At 40.9% G+C, this 25,536-nt stretch overlaps 1 protein-coding gene across 7 annotated transcripts in view; it reads right to left on the bottom strand.

Annotated features, from left to right (window-relative positions):
• The window catches only part of srcap (Snf2-related CREBBP activator protein), a 121,389-nt gene that overhangs the window by 82,924 nt on the left and 12,929 nt on the right, over positions 1-25,536 (bottom strand). For 6 of the 7 annotated variants that reach the window (XM_035404436.1, XM_035404437.1, XM_035404435.1 and 3 more), the window contains 5 exons: positions 13,391-16,950; positions 9,845-10,081; positions 7,340-7,525; positions 6,884-7,024; positions 2,317-2,542 (listed from right to left, as the gene is read on the bottom strand). In XM_035404436.1, coding sequence (XP_035260327.1) covers positions 2,317-2,542; positions 6,884-7,024; positions 7,340-7,525; positions 9,845-10,081; positions 13,391-16,225 — 3,625 coding nt within the window. In that variant the 5' untranslated portion in view covers positions 16,226-16,950. The remainder of the gene's footprint in view (positions 1-2,316; positions 2,543-6,883; positions 7,025-7,339; positions 7,526-9,844; positions 10,082-13,390; positions 16,951-25,536) is intronic. The other variant, XM_035404439.1, reaches the window with a different exon arrangement.

The following is a 25,536-nucleotide window of genomic DNA, read 5'->3' as shown; positions in this document are numbered from 1 at the left end:
CCATTCCTCTCCAATGAAGAAAAGGCTGATGAAGTATCACTGGACCAACTGACTAACCAGTTAACACTTAGTCCCTGTTCACACCTGTAATTTGTATGCGGATATATCCATTATATAGATTATTATATATCTGGATTGTGTCCAGATTCAGTCGAGATGGATGTCAGTTCACACCTGGCATTAGAATGTGTCTCCACATGTCTCGAGTGACCACTCGGATCTCACTTCCCCGCTCAATATACAAATAAACACGTACATCATTTCTGTTTGCAAAGATCAAATTTGTTGTTGTTTTTAACCGGTGGGAGGTCAAAAACAACCGGTATATATATGTTTTAACCGGTATATTTTTATACAGTCTACGGCAGCAATGCAGTACCTGTGCCTAGTTTGCCGGAAATTAAAAGAAGTAGTAGTTTGCGAAGACCTTAGCACGCGGACAAAATCAAAACAAAAACAGACTGGGTCTATTCCTTGGCGTGCTCCAGGCAAACCAAATCGCCCAAGATGATTGACGCACTCGTAATGTGTCTCTATGCGCTTTTCAAAATTTTCAAACGTCGCGGACAAAGCCAGCTTACGCGATTTGAGAACCAACCAAAATTATAGTTCTATCCGCGTCTCTTTTGGTCCAGAAAACAACGTCAGATGGGTCTATCAGCAAACATATCATTTTTAAAAAACTTTGTCTCATTTATTTTGTTATTCAGTGTGGCTTCTTATTGTTTCGCACTTTAATATGACGCCGTTGGCGTGCGAATGAGTACGTACTTCCGCTTAGGCAGAGGATGTCTGTTGACTAGGCGGTCCTTCAATGGGGCCCAGGGTGCATTCACACCTGTAGTTAGCGCTGTCCACTTGTGATCGGATCACCTAAGACGCATTTTAATGCCAGGTGTGAACAGGGCCTTACTCTCAGAAGCACACTTGATATGGTTGCCCCTCGAAAAAGAGGAAATTTTAGACAGAAAAATCATACTCCATGGTACAATGACACCACCCAGGCCCTACATTACTCCTGCTAGTATAAATAAACAGCCCAGTGCTTGGTTACAACAGGAAGATGTACAAACAGCGGCACTGAACTTTCTAATGTCCATTAGCATGGATGAGCCATCTAAAATAGTCCTCAAAACAGACTACCTGTCTGCTCAACCCAATTCCTTCAAAATTGGTTAAATAACTTCTTCTTTTACTACGCCAGTACACGCTAAAATTAATTAACCCATCCCCAGTAACCAGATATGAACCTGAGTCACTAAAAGTGGCAGTTAAGCCATTACTGAAGAAACCAAATGCAGAACCTGACAAAATGGAATATAGACCTAAATAGGTTTAAATAGACATAAACCTTCCATTTTTATCGAAATTATTAGAGAAAGCTGTTGTTAAGCAACTTACTGCATACCTTAGCTCTAACGGTATCTCTGAAATATTCCAATTAGGGTTTAGACCCTACCACAGCAATGAAACAGCAGTTGTCAAGGTTACTAATGATTTACTATGGTCAGCTGACCAAAACTCAGTCAGTTCTTGTACTCCTTGACTTGAGTGTAGCTTTTGGACAGACTCCAGGCCTGTGTTGGACTTCATGGACAGGCACTTGCATGGTTTAGATCATACTTAGTTTGCTAAATTAAAAGAAGAGTCCAGCTACTCAATGATGAAATATGGTATTCCACAAGGATCAGTGCTAGGACGAGTACTTTTCTCCTTATATATGCTACCAGTATTATCCGGGCACATGGCATATAGTTCCACTGCTATGCAGACGTACATAAATATATATTTCAATGAAACCTGGTGAAGCGCTGCCGCTTTCACAGTTAAGAGACCTGTACTGTAGATATCAAGTTTGGATGCTTTCTAATTTTCTGCTCTTGAACTCAGATAAGATGGAAATGTTGGTTTTAGGTCCCAAAATACTAAGGGAGAAAATGTGTACTCTTACTCTAAACTGTGATGGTTGTTTGGCTGACTGAAATATGGTTGTGAAAGACTTTGGTGTTACCACTGATTCGGATTTAACCTTTGACACGCACATAAAAAAAAACATATCCAGAGTTGCTTTCGTTCATTGAATGTAGCCAGCTAGCTAGCTATTTGTATCTGAAATGATTGGATTTGTTTAGCCTGGATTATGACATGACAAATTGTACAGCAATATTGCTTTCTGAGGATATTCAATTCTGTACCTCTACAACACCACTACTGAATAAACTTTACTATAGAACAGCCATGCTTTGTCAACGTCATGCAACAGGAAAAATTAACTTTTCATTGAATTTTTAAAAAGTGGAACTTTTGCCTACTCACCATCCTCATCTTGCAGGTGATGCTGTATTCCTTTGGGTCCAGAGCTTGCTGCTTCAGGGCTGGTTAGAGGGGTGGCTATTGGAGGAGCAACTACATTGGCCTCACTAAGGGACTGGCTGAGTAGGTCAGAGTAGCGTTCCGTCTGGCCCACAATGAAGTCCAACTGAAGGTCTAGGGCTTTCTTCCGCTTCTCCTCCAGGCGAGACTGCTGCTTAAATTGTACCACCTAAAGAGGAAAGTGAAAAAAACTATTTCATAGCAATTTGAGACAAACATACTGGTAAAGAAGTAAGCACTGAAGAACATCCACTTTTTTTTTTACCAATAACATTTGCCGAAATCAAAACCTCACCAATGCATGGAAAACAAAGCACCTCCATATTAGTCAGCTCCTAGCTCCTTATTAGTGACAAAAAGGCTAAGACACAGAAGCGTAGTACTGAAACATGCTTAAACCAGAACAGTGAATGTGTTGGTAATTGTTATTATTATTCAAGAACATGTATTTTTATTGGTTAGTGTTTTACTATTTTACAGTAGTATTAGCGATATAAATGTTTAATTGAATTTATAACGTGCTTCTGAATAGCATTTATCTTGGCACAACGATATGCTGGATGATATGAACTAAAGCACAGTTTCCAAAACTTACAGGTTTGACACAAGGGGGACATAGCACAGTTTAGATGGGTAGTCAGAATATTCCTAAACTGAATGATATAAAACAGAACTAAAAAACTAAAAACCAGCAGCAGCACATGAAAGCAAGTCAAATAACCCACATATTTACAGTTCCAATGTGTTGTGGTAAAATCTTGAAAAGAAATGGAAATGACCATGAAGCCAGTTAAGTGGATGAGGCAAGACCTCCATAATAAGCATTCCAAGATAACTCAGTCGATTTTCTGAGCAAAGCATAATGACGTTGAAGAAAATAAAACTACAATTTTAAACATGCTTAATATTTTTATTCACCAATTGAAAGGTAGTTTAGGTTCTCAATTTCTCATTCTTCAAGCAGCACATTAAGACATATGGCTATGAAGCAGCGTCTATAAACGTTCAGCCACTGTACTAAATTAATGTGCTTCGGTCTGACTTGATAAAGTGTAAATTCGTAAGTGCAGCAAACCAAGTTAATGTCACACTTGCAACAGTATCAGCTTGACGTGAATGACGGTATAAAGAGTAGCTAGTCTAGTTATAGCGTGACTACATTATAGTTCAGCCTCTGTTTTGAATAGGCCTATAATTAAGTATTTGGCTAATTGGTTGCCAAGGCAGCATCTGATCCTCAACCAAGTAGGGTATCCCGTAGGTTTTGGCGATTACCTCAGGTGTCCTTCTGTTAAAGTCATTGCGGTTGAGAGCACCAAAGCAGCAGTTGCAGCAGCAGTTGCGACAGCAGTGCGGGAGCGTGCGAGTATACAGTGAACTCAATAACTTGTAAATAAAAAATACGTTTTTATTATTCAATACACTGGAATAATATCATGTAATATTTGTAAGCCTCGCTGAGCATTCCATGAACAAGGCAGGTCACTTGTTAGTAATCACATACAATACGTCATCCCACCTTCAATGTGCATCCCAAGTTTGTTGCCTTTTCTGTTAGAATGCTACCTTGGGAGGGAGCTCACTTCTAAGATGTAGGCAGCAAAGCAACTGTCTTCTGTTTGAGACACAGCCAACCTACAGACTGCATGCAAACTGTGCTACCTCTATGCATGGCTGCAGATGGATGCAACATTTGCTTTGCTAATTAATGATAGCAAAACACTTTCCAGCAAAAAATTATGTAGACTAGTATCTTGCCTGTTTACAATGAGTAAATATAAAAACAGAAAAACAATATCAGAAGTGCTTTAGAGGGAGATAAATTCAGAACTATCCACTGGGTGCAGTGGTTAGCAGTTGTGCAGCGCTGCTTGAAGTCATGAGTTTGCGGTTGGCAAGTATACAGTACTATTGGTTGTGTAGAAGGGAGCCAAACTGGGACCCAGAAAAGGCTGGCATTTGAACGAGCCGGCATGGGACTCATCCCGATACTTCAAAGAACCCGAGAGCCTTGTGGTAAAACAATAAGTTACTCGGACTTCCTCGGGATGAGCAGGCCATTGGGCCTCTGGAATGTTGCCATCTGGACACAACTAAGATAAGGGGAACAGGTCTCTTTGTCTATGGTTGTGGGGGTCAGTAAGGGTCATCAGGCCTCTGGCAAAATGGTGGGGCAACTGCGCTTGACAGTACCACAGTGCCCTTATGTGGTCCCCTCTGTCATTACACTTATTTTCTTTTCTGGATCTGGACTTTAAACCATCTGTTTATCCTATTTACAAACCCCGGAAAACCGTACAAACCATGCACATGTTTTCATTGTATTGTTGTATTATGCCTTACGTAATAACATGGATTGCATGTAAAATGGTTAAACAAAAGGGTATTTTCATGACAACTGCACCATAATATTACATCCACTTGACATGTTTGGTATGGACGTATTCAGGAAAATGCAAGCAATTGAATGAAATATGTTTCATACCAAATAGAATTTGAAAAAACATAGTTTTAGAAACTCACAATGGAATGTCCTCTCTGGTAATCATCTCCTTTTCCCAATTTCCCCACTAATTGTTTTAACAACCGCCTCCAAATGGTGGGGGCCGAAATTCCAGATTTGACTCAGCCAGGTTAATTTATGGCAATGCCGCCTAGACCAAACGCGGGATTTGGCTTAAAAGGAAGGGAGACAAAGCAGTCGAGGAAGATCGTAAACGACTTCCCACATTGCACATACTCTGTGCTCTGTGTGTAGAAAGACAAGGAAGATCGTAATCGACTTCCCACATTGCACATACTCTGTGCTCTGTGTGTAGCTAGACAAGGAAGATTGTAACCGACTTCCCACACTGCACTGTGTTCTGTGCGTAGCTGAACAGGAAAGATCGCAATCGACTTCCCACACTGCGCAGACTCTGATTTCGTGTGTAGCTAAACAGGCTGGGTAAGAACTTTTTACTCTGTATTTATGTTTTTGAACCTTATAATTGATTGTGAATTTGAAGCTAATGACCTAACTGCCTGTTAAAAATAAGAATTTATTTAACTTGCGTGGTCTTCATGACTCTAATCCATTTTATCTTCTTTTCAGCCGAAATTCCGATTAAATACTCATTATTTAGAGAGACAATTATGACAAGACAATTATGACTAGGACCTATTATGACTAGGACCTACTGATCAGGGGTCTAGTACAGCGAACGTCTTTAGTGAGGTCTTCAAGTTAGATAGGTGACCACGATCTGCCCGCTAACGGGATTGGTGGTATTGGTTCTGGTGTTTTGGCTTAAGAGGACCCATGGGCGTTATACGCCGGTTCTTGTCAAATTCGCCTTAAGGAGCCCGATAGATACACACTGTCCTGGGCTCATAACTATCTATGCACAAAGGAAGGCATGTATTATGGTGGTCAGCCTCCTACCCTCTGGGTTCTTCACCGAACTGAGATTTAACAATAGTGCTAAACCCGGGAGCATATATTGAGGAATGATGGCACAAGATAGAGTCGAGTGTAACCACTCCCAAGTTCCACGTATAGTTAAACCCAAATTTTAAATTATAATTTAATATGGAGTCAGATTATCACGAGGGTAAAAGCTAGTAACTGTTACGCTTACTTGCTGTGGTCATGGATATATTTGATGTGTTGTTCCGCGCATTTGTGAATATTCTGATGCTCCCATTGGAATATTGACAGTCCGGCGACAGATCAGATATATCTCTGATGACAGCATAGCCCCGTTTGCGAACGGAGAGTAACCAGAATGCTACTGATCCGTTTCAGGCCAGTCTTAAGCGGGATATGAAGCAGCGCCTTCATATCTGACCCGCGGCGACGGACCCAGTGCATTCTTAAGTGTAATTGTGCCCTGTTCTTACGAACAGAGGAAAAATAACCAACATCTCCGGTTTTGAATCACACCAGCCAAGGGAAAACACGCGGTGCCTTCCCCTCCAGCTACAAACCCTCATTGTTCTAGCTGTGAGGTGTTTACAGTTGCAGTGAGAGTGGAAGCGTAAACTTGTAACAATAGATTCCAATCCCATATAGCCAACGCATGCAACTCTCTCACACCTACACTCATATTTGCATGGTTTGTGTAGCAGGTACCAGTGACCACAGCTAGATCTTTCTGGACATCTGTTGCGTGTGTACTAGAATTTTACACATGCACTGAAATTTTTGCATCCAGTGCAGCTCTGGGGTTACAAAATGACAATTGCCACGACTACCGAGAAGCCTGACAACCAGGCCAAAACCAATAGTCCTATCATCACAGGAAAAAAAATTAAATGAAGTTATTTAATTTAGTTTCAGAAGTATTTTAGTTCCAGAAATTCAGAATTTCTTCATTTTACTTCAGTTCACGAAAGTGTTATTGTCATACCAATTTTTCATTTTAGCTTTCATTTATGGTAATGAGCGACAAAGCTCATTTATCTTGGAAAATTTTATACATCATAGATGCTGCATCACACTGCACACAATTGAGTGTTTGTAAATTACCTTCTCCACACTGCTCCAAAAAGCCCGAACTTCCTTGGCTATTGAAGAGGCCACCCGGCGCAGCTTGGCCTGTTCCTCCCGCTTGGCTTTCTCCTCTTTCTGCCTCTGTTCTTCATGGTGTCGCATCACCATCCGCACTACCTGCAACACATAAATGTATGCTTGTGTTCATGCAAACAATTTTTAACTGACTGAAAAGATACGCAGTCAACGCAGAAGCCTATAGTGTGTGTTTTGACGAATTCATCCATGTGTCAATTCACCCTTGCATTCTCAAAATTTCATATTGGTTGGATTTGCATGTGTGCACCTGACTACACACACCCTCCCAGGACTGTAAGTATAAAAGCAACAATAGCACTGCATATTTTTGTAGGTGAAGGTGAAAGACATCTGGAACTGAAAACCAAAAATTTCTTGTCATTCAAGTTTATCAAGCACTCTTTGGTCTCTTACCTTCCGAGCTACCCCTCTCTTCCACCTTCTCTCTTGGGCAAAGTCAGCAGAAAGCCACTGCATCTCCTCACATAGATAGTCCCAGTGCACTTTGGTCCGACCTGGTTCTGCCACACGAGAGAGGCGCTTCAGGGACCAGAATCCCTCCCGCTTCAGAGCAAGAGACCGGTGCTCAATCTCTGCTTCCTATAAATGGAGAGAGTAGTCATTATTTGTAGAATAAACACTTTGATTCCAAATAAAAACATGAATTTCATAATCCATTCTTGCACCAAGACTTGCATACGCAAGTAAAAATCTGACTTGTGCTAACATTTTCATTGGTCACAACAGCGTGAAGGCCAGGTCACCATTTGATTTATATGTTGGCTGTGAGTGGGCAAGCGAGTTGGATCAGCCTCCCATAACACCTTTGTTGTGAGGCACAGAAACAATATTTTAAGAAAACGAGCAAAACCCAAAAACAGTCGCATTTATACAAAGTCACCCCTACTTCATTATAGCAGTTTTTAATTCAGAATTCATACAAGATAAATTGCCCACAGTCGTGTCTGTCCTGTCAGTATCAAGTTCCATGTTTATCGAATAGGGGATATAAACAATTATTGAAATAAACAATTACTTTTTAAATATATTGACACACAGAAAATAGTTTTTCAAGGCATCTTTAAGAGAGACCGGCAAAAATGTGAAAAGACAACAGACACCAGCAACAAGTGAGCAAGGGGAAAGTGTAACCTCACATCACAGTATTTTGAATAAATATCTAGATTTTCATACATTTACATTTAATAAATATACTTTGTATTCAATGGTGTTTACTGGCAGAGGTCAAAGAAAACGTGTCTTAACGTGTGCAATGATATAAAAATAGTAGTAAATCACCTATCGTGTCTTTTTGTTTACTTTAAGGTAAGGGACACAACTGGCCCCACTTATGGGCACAAGCGTCCCAGAGGTGCAGTTGTTCCTTTGAACATATTCAGTCAAAATGTGCCTTTCACTGTAGTTCATTGAAGTTTTAGAATTGGTTTAGAACTCTGTGGAGTTCCAACATATTTTCAGTTATTCACTGAAATTGAGACTTTGAATAAACTGAACAGACTACATGGCAAGTGCAGAAATGTAACTGTTTTGTGTGCAGTTCCTGCTTGTTATGACTTAAGAAATTACTTCAAAAAATACTGTAGGCATACTGTCATATTTCTTTTAACTTTTTTTCCCATTTTGTGTTTTGTCACATTTAGCACATTTTAGCAAGTTTCCCAGTGTGCCGGTAGCCTCGATTCAGTTTTCCGTAAGCTTATATAACAAAACCACTATCATTTAGAAATACAACTGTTGGAATAGACTCAATGTGTCCTTAATTTCAAGAATAGTTTTGCAACATATGGCTGCACAATATGTATGAAATTAGATCACTGTGAGCACAGAAATTGATGTAGTAATGTTGGACAGTAAGGGTAAGTAATAAAAACACAGCCTTTCTAGGGTTAAATGTGTAAAAACCCACAGAAACAATTTTTTGTGTTCTATTTGCTACATTTTTTAGAAAGCAACTGAAATGATCAAAACTAAATTTCATCCAGAGATCTCCATTCACCCCGTGACCTCCATGCAGGTTCAAAATGAGCAATTGGAGGCGTAAATCGGACAGACTGTCAAAGAAATAGATGAAGTGTAACATCAAACCATCTATTGCTAGAAGAGATACAATCAAGTATGTAGTGCCCAATAGTAAACTGTCCTAAATTTTAAGTCATTCTGTCAGACAGCCTACATTATTGAGTTTGTCTGAATAAACACCCAACTCCTAAAAAATGACATGGCAACATTTTCAGTAGTTAGCTAGCTGGCCGGTATTAACTATCACAAATTCAATGTAGCTAATTAGTTTCTCATACAACTACAGCAGTTCCTCATCAGTCTCCACTTCAATGTCACTGGATTAACGTTTTTAACCAGTCACCACTCTTGGGTAAAAAGATTCAGCGCTGCATTCTTTTAAAGCCAAATATCTCTGCAGCTGCAGCAGAACGGCACTGCTGCAACCACTGATTAAACAGACTTCTCTGTTGAAAAAGCCAGGGTAGCGTAGGCTATGGTATGTTTGACTGTCCTGGTGCTTCTCTGTACCTTTTTGTTTTAAAAAGTACATCAAACTAGAATGCCGTTTTTAACCAAACGTTCTGCTCACAACGTAATCACAATGGATGATCCACACACAAACATAAAACAAAATTGGAATCGTGCGTGGTCAATGTGGGCGCATTCCAACCGCTTATTTTTTCAGTCATTTGTCTCCTTCACTGACCTGAAAATTGACCAAGGTGCATTTTGATCCTTTATTTCTTAACTTTGTTCAAATGTAAAGGGCTCCATTGTGCCAAAAGGATAGGCGTTTATGAGCCCCTGCATAAAATTCCCTTGCAGTGAATGGTTTCATTAAGATTGAGAAATAAGGCACACTACATGTGCAACATGTAGCATTGAACAGACACTCACATGCTTGGCCAACTCTGCCATGTCCGTGTGCCTCTCTGGACGAGGACGCGTAGTGTAGGCTGGATCAGATTGTTGGGGCCCTCCTGGGCCCCGGGTAGGTGGAGAGATGAATTTACCATGGGGTCCTCGCAGTGGAGCAAAGGCCCGATCTATCTGGGTGGACACCCAAGTGGATGGAGAGGGTGCAGGAGGAAGAGGTGAGTTTGCCAAAATCCTGTCTGCTATCCATCGACACACCTGAATATCCAAAAAATAATGAAAAAAAATCCACATGAACATCAGTGGTCCATTAGATTTCAGAAAACAAAGTCTAGAGGCTAGGTAGACATCCACTTGCATTAGAAGTACCAAGTAGTGATCAAGATCTTCCATCAGCCTTGTATTCTGTTGACTGGCGACATAGCATCAAAAAATAGTAAATAAATATAATAGAAAATACAATAAATAAATAAATGTTGGAAATTCCCACACCGCCACACTGGTTACCATAAATACATGTAAATAAATTGTGTTTAAAGGGATGACTATGAGTAATGGATTGATCGATTACTAGTCAGAGAGCCATTTCAGAAGCAAGAGAATGCACCAGTGGCTGAGCATCATGTAGTTTCAATGCCCTGCGCTGAGGGAAATTGACTGAGGGAAATTTACTACCTCTGTTAATTGTAATATATGAAATAAAATGAAAATTAAATATGTGATTCAATTGCAAAGGAAACAGCCTGTTTATGTATTCTAGCAAATATCCCATACCCCACCATTTCTGCTGGTAAGGTTTTGCCATGGCGTGGCACCACGGCAAAATCCTTGCCACCATATTATACATTTAAAAAAATAAAAAATAAATAATAATAATATAAAAAATTATAAAATAAAAATTATGTATATTAAATTCTTAAATTAAAAATGTTACATTTTCTAAATATTTCTGCCTAAATGTGCTTTCAAAACCATACTGTCGCGTCCACATATTTATTTTCAATAAGAGCCTAGGCCGCGCGCTCCATGCTTGCTCCTTTCTCTCTCCTTTCTGAGGTGGTCGGAAGATTTGCAGCGCGCGAAGTTCACACTGTCTGTCAAAGAGGCACTTTGACAGCAGTGTGTACTCATGAGCACAATACATTTCTCACTGCAGTGGTGATCAAACTTCACACAAAGCAAGTGCATGTTGTTACCCTTTATTGATAGCAATTCTACGAGACTGTATGGTATAGCCTAGCTATCACAACCCAATGGCAATAACCAATAAAATTGATTTTTAACATTATTTGTTCAACTCAACGTTCAAAGTGAAAATGTTTGTTTATGGTCGGCACCACCAAACACTTCTGTCACACCCTCAATAAATGACAAGTCCCAGTAGAAGACTGGATTATATCTTTAAAAGTTATAGTTTCTGAATCCTCACCGATGTCACTTGGCCACTGTCAGTGAGGCCTGGCAAGCGATCTGAGCGTACAGTTGCTGAATCAAATATGTCAGAAGTATTCAGAATTGTTACCTGTTACCTAAATGTTGTTGCACGCTTGTCACCATTAACATGACAACCTTTAGAATCCATTTAAACTATTAACCAATCAGCTGGGACTTTAGGCAAGATTTCCAGTGAAAATATTGCCGTGGTTATCAGTCAGAATTCTGAGAGTTTGAACTTGAACCCACTGCCATACATGAGCACGTAAAATCAACCAGTAGCCTACGAGCCATGGCACTAAGTCACAATTTTTTAGTTTAAGTTTAATGCAAGCTTGCTTTATGGCATAAGCCGCGTTTCCACCAAAATTACCCGGAACTTTCAGTCCCAGGAACTACTTTACCAGGAACTAAAAGGTTCCTTCAGCCAATGGTTGTCTGCGTTTCTACCGGGGTCTAAAGTACCGCGAAGATTAGGCAAATTAGCCCACTGACGTTGTCGTCGGTCCATCTGTCATATGATTTCTTCTGTAACCCCATACTACCACCGAAGTAGCCTACATTATTTTCTAATAACCGGGACAGCCCGGAGGGGTTTATTCCACTTATATACAACGGGTTACCAACAATGACTATATAGGCTATGGTTACTTTTGTATTTATTGATTTTCATATATCCTCTCAAACACATTCATTAACAGCAGAAAACATGCACACGTTGTAAACAATTTGCTGTTTTATTACTTTCTCGTCGTCAATTCCATAGAGGCTAATTGCAAAATGACAAGAATAGAACGAAAACTCGGATTTGCGTGAAAATGTGAATTAGTAGTGGTACAGCCACCGTTTGCTTTCCTTCGAAGTTACTGCTAGCCGAGCAGCGAAGTGTGCCCTCCAGATGCGAACCATGCACCATAAATGAGTCCATAGTCTTCCTGGTCTTTTCGTGGAATTGAAAAATGGCAGTAAAATTGAGTAAAATTACGGCAGTCTGAAAAAGCTAAAGCGAAGATTAGCCTACTAGAATTAACCTGTTATTTTACCCGGATAAAAAGTGCGGAAGGTGATTTCCAGTTTGCTTGTACTGTATCACCTATGTTAATTATGCAGAACTACCGCATACCTCACATAACTGTATCAAACGTTTTGAGTCAATTACAACGGGCTAACAAAGAAAATCCGGAAGAAAATATTCAGCAACCGAATTAATCCGTTTGAATGTTTTGGTAGCCTACGTAATATGCTGTCCCAGCACGAATGCTTAGCATTTTATAAAACGAATACTAAAGCAAGAAAAGAACAGAAGAGCACACGTTATAATTCCAAGGCGTTGACAGGTTATAACCAAAAGTAGGCTACTGCGCCGCATAATATACAAGTTTGATTTGAAGTTATTATGAAAATAAATTGGTTTGCCGCTGCATATTTTCAAACATGGCGGGTAATGGCGGAAAATAAATACAACACAAATGCTACGAATTCTCGACCAATCAGAAATGTTCAGCGCTGCAAGCTCCACCCAAAAGGTTCCTGTACTTTCGGAAAGTACTACCCCCGAGCAGGAACGTTTTGGGGGGTAAAACAAAGCCCCCAGAACTAAATTTAGACCCTAGTTCCTGCGGTGGAAACGCACTGAGTTCCTCAAAAGGTTCCTAGTTCCGGGGTATAGTTCCTGCGGTGGAAACGCGGCTTTAGACAGACTTCACAAGATATTAATGTCAAGCCCTGCCAAGTATTAAAAATGCATCAATTACCCTTTCACACCCAGAAAAGTTTCAGGAAAACCTGAAATGTCAGGGAAATTTCTGTGCAAATTCAGATGAAATGTCCCATGAGCCCCGTTACAAAGTTATAGATTACCCGATTAACCAATCAATACTGAGAAACCAAACCAACTGATATGAGTTTCCTCAAGTCGTCTTGGTCAACTGGTTGACATCGCCCAATTATTTTGAAGTGACCATTTACATTAAAACGAGTAAATTATTATTTTTTTATAACTACCAGCACTCTCACTCCTAATGGGGAACAATGATAAAGGATAATATTCAATGTTTAAGATAATCTAGAGCAGCGCACGTTTTAAATTAACACCAAAAAGTGTTCACTAATAATGGTATAATTAGTACTCACCTTGTTCTCTGCTGAACTAGGGGTGGCAAAGTTAGAGCCTGAGGCCTGAGATGTTCCTGCAAGTTCAGTTTCACTGTCACTATTTTCACTCCTATTTGTGCACTCTCTCTCTGGGGTAGGAGACTGGGTGACTGAGATGGACAGTTGGGGAACTGGTAGTCGCTCACATTGCTCCAACTCCAAAACATCTGTGAAAAGATGAGTGCTTTCTGAGTCTTTGCTGGGCATGGTGTGATAGCCCAGGTTGGTTTGGACATTGCTTAAGATATTCCTGTCCGATAGAGGTAGGGGAGTGACTGACAAAGGAGTAACAGCTGCAGCCAGTGTGGTGATGTCTTGATTTTCGGACAATGTACAAGTACTCTCTGGGGATGCTTTGACCTCATCTAAGGCCTCAAACTCAGACTCACTTTGAGGCAGTCTGAGAGTGGAAGAGGCCAAAGAGAGCGGATTCTGCACAGGGGTAAAGCAAAGAGATGCAGGTTCACTGTGGTTAGAAGGGTCTGTGAGTACTTCAGGCACCGAGTCTGTGGGCAAACCAGATTTGGGAAGGCACTCTACAGAAACCCTGCCAGACTCACAAACTGAGCTACTTGCCTGGGTGGTAGGTAAACACAATGCCTCTAAATTACTTGACAGCCCACCCAAGATGGTGGGAGGGCATCTGTCTAAAGGGGTGTCTGACAAATTTAAGATAAGAAGCTTGGGATCAACACCAGATGAAATGGCATGATCATAGGATATAGCCTCATGCATGTCTTCTGTTATCTGAATAACTGGGGGTTCCTGATCTTTGCCAGCCTCCATGGTTGCAACCTTTGCTGCAAGAACAGAGGAGTCGGTGAGAACGGGAAAAGAAGGGCACCCAGAATCTTGCATACTTCCTTGGAAGGAAACTGGGAGCTCAGCATGAGGAAGGCGTTCACTTTGCAAGGAGGATCCCAGCCCCTTAGATACTTCATCAGGTAAAGAAGTGGTGTGGGACTGACTGCCCTCCACAGACACACTGACAAGTGGGGACAAAATACTTTTTCTCCCTCCTTCTCCAGGCGAATATGCATGTCCCAGTGTGACATTAGTGAGAGGTGTCTTGGATGCTTCCATCATTCTTTTGTCTGGGGAGATCGGTTGTATGCAACTGACCCTCTGCAGTGTATCAGGGGAAGTGTTTGTCTCTGTATGATCTGCAGTGACTGTTGCAGCCCAAATATCTATGGACTTTATTGGTAATGCGCCTAATCCTGTTTGAAGGCTACTGCCTTTTGCCACAACAGTTACCGGGAGGCCAGATTTATCTGCATGTTCTTTGGTCTCATTCTCACCCAACTGTTCATCGCCTCTGCTTAGCTGCCCCAGAGGAATGATAGTTTGGGTACACATGCTAGGGTTCAAGGAAGTCTGAGTGACATTCAATTCAGTCAAGTCCTCCAGCAACTCAATTTTATTTTTGTTTGCTGGATCCTGCGGTTCCCCCTGACCATCACTATTTTTTGTCACAGGAAGGCTTAGAGGACAACTGATGACATTTTCTACGACGTTTGGACCATCATCACTTAGAGAGAGGTTGTGATGTGGTTGAGGGGGGCTATTCTCCAGCTGGGTACAAGAGTCATTGTTGACGTTGCCAGTCTGAGGGTGTGACAGTTGTTGAGAGTCAAGCTGCGCTCCTGTTTGACTTTTCTCTGGAGTTTTAGGAATCCTGCCAATTTTCTGCAGATTGTGAGGTGAGGGCAATGACTGCACAATGCTGGCATGGTTTTCTCTCCCCATCTCCTCAAGACAAAAAATCCCAGAATCCTGTGTTCCACCTTGCGGGTTTACGACCCTCTCTCTCATACTAGAAGCTGCAACCCTCTCCAACCTCAGTTCTCCAGCAGTGTCAGGGAGCATTTCCTTTTCAACTGTAGCAGCATTACTTAGCAAAGCTTTCTCTGCAACACAACTCTGCTTCAATTCCACTTCAGGACATTCAATGCATTTTAAAGCCTGATTTGCTGTTACAGTCTCATGGGATCCACTTGGACCTACAAGATCAGAAACCACTATGTTTTGATTACAGAACTCTTGTTCTGACAAAACTGATTCAGCCTTCTCAACTAGAACAGGATGTTCCTGTAGACCTGGCTCTGGTGCCTCCCTGAGGTATGACACATCGAGCTGGACTGCAACATCCATAGCATTTTGAAGAACATTAGCTGGAGAGGATGTTCTGGTTTCCAAGAGATTCGCCTGCACAGTATTACCACTCGCAATGGATAAAATGGACTGATCTTTTTCACTCTCTTCGTAAATCCTGTCCCTCCCCACTGGCAGTGGGGGGAAGCAAGCACCTTGTGAACTAGACTCCTTTTCCCCATTGTCTGCTGTATCACAGGGGAAAGGATTCCCTGGAAGTCCATGCGGTTTAAAAGTGAAGTCTCCAGGTTTTGGGGTCCCATGAATCTTTGCTTGCAGAGGTGAGGGAGTCCGTTCTGTGCATACGCCTTCAGGTTGTAGATGGTATGTAGAGCAGAGAGATTGCTCCCCAATACCCAAAAGTTCACACTCTGTTTCTTCTGTGAACTGTTCAGAGCCCTCCTGCACTGCTTTTGGTGACAGGTCTTCCACTCCATCCACTTCTCCCTGTATTGTCCTTTTCTCCCTTTCACTGCAATCCAGAGAGTGTGTTCTAAACGTGGATTCTGTGTGTTTAACCTGTAAGCTGTCAGAGTCGGAAAATGAAGGAGAGAGGTTCTCAATAATTGGACCAAAGATCTCTCCCTCTTTGGAGCCAGACTGAGGAAGGGAGCTGGGCTCAGTTGACTGATCTGGTGAGGTGGTTTGGGAATGATCCATGTCTTTAGGTTCCTTGTTATGTGTACCTGCAAAAAAGCTGACAGCCAGAGGGGAGCTGTACTGGCTGAAACAAAGAGAAACTTTTCCGTTTTCACCCCCTTGTCCCAGCACCTCTGTATTTGCAACTTCCTGCACTGATCTTGCCTTCGTTGGGTGCTGCTGTCCTCTTCTGTCTTGTATTTCACCTTCTGGTCCTCCTGCTGGCCCCTCCTGTAGGATTTCCTCTTGGTCTGAATGAGCAGATCCTTCCACTGTAAAGTCCTTCTGCCAGTCGGAATTGCAACCTCCGTCTGACCTGTGCAATACTTCTGTTGTTTGTGCAAGGTCTGCCTGTATGTCCACAAGTCTGCTTGGAAAAGGTTGTACTGTCTGGGAATATGCAGGGCTACTGAAGTTCTGGTACAAAGAGGTAGCCAATCCTTTTTGAAAATTGTCAGTGTCAGTTTCGTCTGTACTGCTGCCTTCAGTTTTACCGTTTCTGTGAACCTCTGTAGGTGTCTGTTCCTTGGTATGTGCGTCTGTCTCTTGCTGTGACAAAATGTTGCTGGACAATGGAGCAGAGAGGGCAGCTGTGGCCGGCTGCAGGGCATGCTGGGATGACCCGGCCACATTCTGGGCAGCCAGGAGGGCGCCACCCAGCACAGCCACAGCCGTGGGGGGAGGCTGCTGTACTGCTGCCTCCCCAAAACGTCCTCCTTTGGCCCTGCCGCCACAACCCACTGCACCTGAGAAAAGAGCACAGGAAAAATTAACAAGTCATTTTAGCTTAGGACAAAAAGCACAATGCTGCACACAAGACAATAAATGTGCATTTGCCAACTGAAAAAGTGAAGACATCTCTGACAAGTAAGAGGTGACTCCCACATGCTGCAAGTACTTGTGGTACTTTATTTGTACTTCAGTAAGATCAAATTAGCTACTTCCAGCAAACACCACCATTAAAATAAATAGAGAAATATTGCTTAGGAATTCAGTTAAGTAACAGCAAACAGTTGAGGCCAAACTCAAGTTCACAACTCCACACGTCATGTTACTCTACATTTCCTGTGTTAAGTCAATTAGGATATCTACTTTATTTCCATGAGAGGTCATTTCAAAATGATATCGAAGAGACCGATTTATTTAAGCTTTTATGTACTATATCAGATTTTCAGTGGGTCAAAAGTTTACATGTACTGTTCGTATTTGGTGGCATTGCCTTTTAATTGCTTAAAGTTACAATCTCGAAGATTTCCGTTTTTGGCGGTACCAATGGCGAGAAGCAGTAATAGCAGGTGTGTTTTTGGACCTCACTTCCCATAGATCCAACCGGATCCAACCAGTGTCGCCTGTGTGACGTGACACTTACTATTTAGTGAATAAAAAATGGTGTTTATAAAAGTAACGTTATGTACATACTCATTCATTGTCTAACATTAGGTTAACTTAAGCTGTCTTTACACTGCCGAGCCTGGTTAAAATGCCGTAGCAGACCTGGGGTAGAATTAGTGATGATCAATTTCCACAAATGATCTTTATCCACCTTTTTGCCCGTGCAGTTATGTATCTCGCGCACAATAAACAGTCTCTCTAGTAAATGATTGTTGTGTGATATTTTTGAAACTGCCGCCTTGCAAAATGTTACCCCTGGTGTTTCTGGTTTTGCTAACTAAACTGTTTGCTGAGCTGGGTGTTAAATTAGCAATCAGAACAAGAAGAATAAAACAAAAACAAAGGAGATTTAATCAAAAAAGGGCATCAAGGCTGAAGGAACATGAGGAAGTGTAATAAAATAACAACAACGCTGATCTATACTGCCGTATTCTTTTATTTAGTTTTCTCCGGCTTGACATCTTTACACAGAAATCAGACCCGGCTCTGCTCCACCTATACCCCGGCTTTATTCCGATCATTATAATATATTGATGAACTTGATGGCAATGTAAATAACGGTAACGTTAAGGCCAGCTCAGATCAATGATTCGCAACGAGAGGAAACGGTTTTAGAATGTTGCAGAGAAAATTGCAGTCGTGTGAACTGGTTAGTTGCAGAGTGTCTGAAGCCGTTGCCTGGAGTCTCAAAAGACCCACCTTGTCAAATCGCCAAGTGCAGTTTTAGAACGTTTAAAATCAGACGTCTTGGAATTTTGCAAGTTCCATCCAGTCTCGTTGGGAATCATTGATCTGAACTGGCCTTTAGTTAGCTACATTGCAACGTTGCAACAAGGTAGCATTCGAGAGGCGGTTTGCGAGGTCGGTACCGGTCGGTAGCGTTAGCTAGCATTTTTTTCAAATTGTTAGCTGACATTAGATTGTGTTAATTACATTAGCTAGCTAACGCAACATTACCTGGTATGAGAGATGGATACTGTGCGCAACGTTGTCTAAACTAATGTTGCCTGTCTTGATATGGTCCGGTAGGTAGCGTTAACTGTGGAAAGAGCTATGTAATTTAGTAACGTTACATTGTAATCAAATGTAATACGAAATCTACATGAACAAATAATATGACCTCATGTTTCTCAAAAACCTTTTAGGGTTCCATAACCCCCCCCCCCCCCCCCCCCCCCAGGGTTTCCGCCAGTGTATTGACCCCCGCCGGGCCTAAGCATCTGGGATTTTTTTTTATTTTTTATTTTTATGTATTTTTAAGATGTTTTTTAAACTACCGTTACAGTGGGGCGGCTCGGTTGGAAAGCTCACCAGCGACATCTGTTGGTTAAAACGTGAACGCACTATAGGAAAACAGCAGGTCTGTTCTTTACCCTCATTGTGCATAGACTGACGTTCAACACTTGATGCTTCCAACTATCACAAGCTAACGGTACCTAGCAAGGCACCATTTCTTTAACTAACCTCGTTACAAACTGTGTTATCACTGATCTCGTCGGTAAGTACATTATATTAACTTAAGTACTGTGTAGGAAACGTTAAACTAGTAGCATGAATGTAACGTTCGATACATTGTAACATTACATGATTTATTAATCGCCATCGAAATAACGACTTCACTTGTTTATTAATAACGTTAGCTTGATGACATTGATGTGCACGACAACGTGGTCATTTAGCTAACTTAGCTAGCTAGCCAAACAGTCAGTAACACAGATGCATAGATATTTTGTTGTTGAAATGTGCCCAGCATTCCAAGGCTGTACATTGTTGTAAGATTCAGTAGCCAATCAGTAGGCAGTGTTGTGCATATCCCGCTCTTACAGCTCGTTTCCAGCCCAAACCACTGCAAAGAGAGCAAACTTTTTTTTTGTCAGTGACATTTCCTTCTGACATCTACGATGGCAATCACAAACCCGAAATTTTTTCTGCCTTTTTTTATAGCTATTTCCATGGATAAAATCGCATTTATTTTTATTATTTATTGGTAAAAACATTTACTTCATATCCAGGGAGATAGCCAACTACTTGCACGTTACATGACATGTGTAGCCATTTAGTAATACGATTGCATTTCAGGCTAGAAAATAATCCGTTAATCCAGAGAAATTGCTTAGTTGTCTTAGAATCTTTATCGCAACAGAATGTATCAAAGCTGGCAGCCCGGATCAAATTTGTTGTGACAGCTGCCGTCCAAAACAAACACCTGAAAGAGACTGCCTGCGTGCGTGCCTCCCCCAAGGCGTTACGTCATTGTTTTGCAATGCGCAGCTGTCGTAAGAACATGCTGGCTTCGATAAGCGGAATCGATAAGCTCGGCGCCATACGATTCCAATGAATAGGACAACTTGGAGCCGGTTCGCGATCCCCATCCCTATTTAAGTGGCCCCAGCATTCCAAGGCTTGATGTAAGATTCAGTAGCCAATCAGGACTTGAATACAAGTTTTTTGTAGAGTGCAAAAACTTTGATATTATTTATTTTAATTTAATTTAATTTCTTTTGTTGTTCAGCATTCCAAGTCTGTACATTGTTGTCAGATTATTAGTAAGACTATGCTATGCTGTAAATAGTTGTTGATTAAAATGTGTTGACTTATTTATAACAACATTCACATTACGTAGTTATATTTTCAAATCTCTTGTCAGCTTTTAGCACTGACTTAATGTAGGGCCCTATGGAATCTGTGTTATAGCTTTTTTAAATTCTCAGTTCCGCGATTGCGTCTGTGATTCTGTTATCATACTATAGGGCCCTACCTTAATGCTGCCATCAGTCTGTCGCTGGCCCGCACCGGGCCCCCATCAAAAAAGACACTTGACCGCTGGCCCGCGCCGGGCCGCCGGCCCTCGTCAAAAAATACTTGCCACCGGGCCTAACAACTTTTCTGGGGGAAACCCTGCCCCCGGCCCCCGGCCCCCCCCCCCCCCCCCCCCCTTTTCGCTGTTATTGTAACTCTAGCAGACACCGGAAAAAACAGTACACCGTTCACACACAAGTGAGTTGAAGAGCGAGCCTGTTGCGTTAGCTCCGCCTATCCTCTCTGGCGGACCAACCACTGACGGGTGATGGAAAACGTGTCACTAACTATGCGCCGCTTGTGATTTTTTCCCGGGAATGTCGCCACAAACACCCAGTTCTTTAATCATAAATTATAATAATAATAATAATAATATAAATTAATATAATAATAGGCTCAATCACCATTGTGTTACCTAATTCGGCGATAGTGACTTAACAGTCATTTATTTTAATGAAAATCTTTGAGATTATTACTTTAACTTGAATCAAATGCTTGGGGTAGCCTTCCACAAGCTTCTCACAATACTTCCCTGTATTTTTTGCCCATTCCTCCTGACAGAACTCAGTCAGTGGGCCTCCTTGCTCAAACGCGCCTTTTCAGTTCAGTCCACACATTTTCTACGGGATTCAGGTCAGGGCATTGTGATGGCCACTCCAATACTTTCACTTTGATGTAAATGTCACAAATGCACGTATATTTCACAAACGGATTATTCAAGACAATACATGACCACTCAGTCTCAGTCTCAAAAGGGACATCTCTACACATAAAACGAATGGTAAGATTGTATATTTATTCAGTATTTAGTCCCAGATACTGACTGTAGAATGGCATGGTATACATATGCAGGGTTCCCACTCATTTTAGGAAATCATTTTCCAGGACTTTTGAAGGACAATTTCCATGACTTAGACTTACAGACATAAAACATGGACAAGGGTAGCCCAAAGCCGGTGGAGGACGGGGGGGCAATGTGCAAGTACCATAACTAGAGCCCGGCCGATATATCAGGCCGATATTTGCATTTTTGGACCATATCTGTATTGGTAGTCAAGGAGGACATGTGGCCGATATGTAGGTTTATTTAGTTTTTTTTTTAATTTTTATTCTGACACATGGGCACTCCTAGCACTCTATCTAGTGTTTCTCGCTGAAATAGTCACTAATTGACTGATACTCAACATACAGTACTGATGTTTATTTAGTTATTTATTTTATTTTTATTTATAGTGGTCGGCATGCCCGCGTTAAAAACAGAAATGCTTTGTTTTAGTTTCATTAGTAGACGATACATGACAACTATGCCAAATACGGAATTTTGCTGCACCACCATTGTCGTTCTGGTCGTTCATTTAACACTCACCCCCTCCCTGCAGTCTCAACAGCAACTACACCCCCCACCCATGACATCATGGACAATACTGTCTATCTTGGCATTCATAAAAAATATTCTTTCACCACTCAAAAATCGTACTCCGTCATAGCAACAAGATAAACCAGACAATAGCCCTAAAATATGCCAGTACAGCAGTGAAAACACTGCTCACTGAATAACGAAATAAACAAGAAAAAGTTTTTAAAAATGATACCATGTCAATCTAAAGTCAGTATCTGGGCCTAAATATTGAATAAATATACAACCCCACAATTGGTTTTACGCATAGAGATGTCCCCTTTGAGAGTGAGTGGTAATATATTGTCTTGGACAATCCGTTTGTGAAATATACGCGCATTTGTGATGCCTGGGTACCTCCAAAATAGCTGCGCGTAATACCACACGTGTTGTTTATGGCGTTGTCGCCCTTTTTAGTACAGTCTGGCCGATTCACAATTCATTTATTCAGCAGGTGAGAGTATAAGCTTTCTAACGATGTATAACATGTCTAATTTTGCTTTTGGAATAGCGTTTTATAGGTCAGCGTAACCAAAAATTTTCTTATCGCACTCAATTACGCATTCACTCTATGGTAGCAGTAAAACAAAGATGCTAACGAAATGTTGTCAATGATTTTTTCGTAATTTCTTGGAAAATACTATTATTGTTGAGGACTTCTGAGCATAGCTAAGCCATATGTTTGCTGATAGACCTAGCTGACATCGTTTTCTGGTGTAAGACAGGAGCGGATAGAACTATATCATTGATTTCCTGTCTCCCTCTATCTACTGAAACAGGTAAGATTTCATCATTGCTACGCAAGTATTACTGCTCAAAATATTTCGGTTATATACGTTATTTTTGAAATTGAGTGTCTTTAAATAGATTAGTGGTATTTTATAATGAGGATATTTCACACTAATGTAAGCGTTCGTTGGTCTAGTAGTTTTTGTGATGCATGCAACAGTGATGACGAGAGTGTTTGAACATTGCCAAAACGTGGTGGACGGTAGATTTGGACACAGCTGGGTACACTGCTTAGTTTGTGCTTCATAAATCTTTAGTAGTTCTACATATCCACCCTTAGATTTTATGAACTTGTGGTCATTTATTTCTTCCAAAATTATGGATATAAAGTCATCTAAGCCAGTATTGTAAATGGTGCAAATGTCTTGCTTCATTTAGGCTAAGCCATTTTTCAAGTCTCTCAGTGTTCATTTCTAAAATCGGTAGACAATGTTAATATTATAAAAATAATAATGTTAAATATTCTGTAATAAAGTTATTTGTTTAAGAAAGCAGCCTTCTGAGTACCTTTGCATAGTCATATCGGTGCAAAATCGGTGCACAATCCACATAGAAAAGGTCTATTTTCATTCCAGCTCAAAAATTTTCACTATATCGGCCGCCATATCGGTAATTGGTGAATTTTTCCCCTCCAAAATCGGTATTGATCTCAAAAATCCCATATTGGTCGGGCTCTAACCATAACCATTCAAAACTTTGTGCTGCCATGTAATCTCAGCAGCTAATAAAAATGATAAAAGCAGAGAAAAATACAGAAACATATGCAACCTCAGCTCTAAATATACTGTTTAATAGCTTGACTTATAGCGTAGCCTATAATTTTCCAGGATCTCTCAAACATTTCCAGGACATTTTGTAAATTCTCTCATTTTCCAGGTGTTTTCCATGACTGGAAAGCTAGTCGATAAATTTCCAGGTTTTCAAGGTTTTCCAGGACGAGTGGGAACCCTGATATGTTTTTAATTGTCTTGTTTACTTTGTTATTCAGTGAGCAGCGTTTTCACTGCTGTATTGGCATATCTTAGGGCTATTGTTGGGTTTGTTTGGTTCATCTTGCATATGCATTTCAGAAAATAGATGGCATAATGAGGAAGGAGGATTATCAAGAAATACTGAAGCAACACCAAGACATCAGCTAGAAAGTTAAAACTTGGTTGCAACTGGGTCTTCCAGCAGGACAATGATCCTAAGCATAGCCTCCAAAGTTACAACAAAACGGCTTGAAGGCAACAAAGTGGACTGAACTGAAAAAGCGTGTCCAAGCAAGGAGGCCCACCAAACCTGACTGAGTTACACCAGTTCTGTCAGGCAAGAATGGGCATAAATTCGGCAAAGTATTGTGAGAAGCTTGTGGAGGGCTACCCCAAGCATTTGATGCAAGTTAAGCAATTAAAAGGCAATGCAACCAAATACCAACAAAGTGTATGTAAACTTTTGGCCCACTGAAAATCTGATATAGTTCATAAAAGCTATTATTTTGAAATGACCTCTTATGGAAATAAAGTAGATACCCTAATTGACTTAACACAGGAAATGTATGGTAACATGAAATGTGCAAAGTTGTGAAAAACTGAGTTTGAATATCTTTAGCCTAGGTATATGTAAACGTTTGGCCTCAACTGTATAGGCTGTGTTGTTCATGTCATGGCTATATGTTACGGCCTGTAGGAACATTTGTGGTGTTTCATTGGAGGTTTCATGGCACTTTACGAACCTATTTTTGGTTGCTCCACAACAACAGGCCCACTTTATATAGCCTACCACTTGTACTACAGAATGACACTACGGAATAGATTGATATGTTTTTTATTATAAGATCACGTTAGCGGCTACACATGCAGAAAGACAAAAGTGAAATACTCCACATCGTTGAACCTTGAGCATTTCTCCCACTATTGTAACTAACATTCTAACAATTGTACTCCTCCAAACAGTGGCTTATCCTTTTGAGGAACAAGACATATGACATGTATTAAAGAACCTTCTTCCTCCCTAGTCCTCCGAGTGTCAGCTATCGCTGTAATGTCTCTGGAGTCAGTTTAAACTTTTTGCTCATGACAGCAACCACAGTCAATGTCCGTAACAACACAACATTCATGAATGTTCTGCAATTTCAGTCGAGCTACACTCTGTTGCTAGACTAGGCCATAAACCGGCATTAACACAGAAGAGCAGTGGGTTATTTACATTGGTTAGTCTGTGAAATTCAGCTAAATTAAACTGATAGCCTTGATAAAACAACAGGGCAGATATAAAGACTAATTTAAAATAAAATAAATTATCTTTAAAAACTCGAACAGACAAAAACTTCTGCAGTTTTGGAAATGGAAAATATCCACAATTATTTGGATCAAATTGACCAGCCTTTATTAATGCTCATATGAAAATGACAGCCATGCTCAGAATTACCTTACTACCATAGCTGACTAATAACAGCAGGTGACGCACTAGCCCATGACATAGCAACTGATGCACAGAGACTCTGAGGTAACATTAATCCATACACAGCTAATGGGAATATCTTATTTGACAAGAACATTTGTAAAAGGTACCTTTAAGTACCAAACTGCATTAAACCGGTAAAAGAATTAGAGCAACTTCAACATTTTTTTTTTTTTGTTAAGTGTTCTGTCTACTACCTAGCTAGCAAGCAGTGATCTTCAGGTACAAGCTAAGAGCATAAGCATGAGGTAGAAACTACAAATGTTCCAGGTCATATGGACTGCGCCACCTGGTCGTCATGGGGAGAGAAAATAAGCATAATATTGATGCTGGGGGGAGCGCCAGGAGCATATGATAAAAGTGAACTTCAAAAAGAAAAAACAATAACTTAAAAAAAATCCATATCTGAGCCCTTAGCAGCCTATTCCCATATGGTATGCAGACCTTCCAACCTTAGGAAAATATTGAGTACCACAATAGTCAGTGTAACGCTTAGTTCACGTTTTCGCACCAC

Source organism: Anguilla anguilla, chromosome 2 (assembly GCF_013347855.1).
Source record: "Anguilla anguilla isolate fAngAng1 chromosome 2, fAngAng1.pri, whole genome shotgun sequence".
In the NCBI taxonomy this organism is placed as follows: domain Eukaryota; kingdom Metazoa; phylum Chordata; class Actinopteri; order Anguilliformes; family Anguillidae; genus Anguilla; species Anguilla anguilla.
This window is presented reverse-complemented; position numbering and strand designations above follow the sequence as displayed.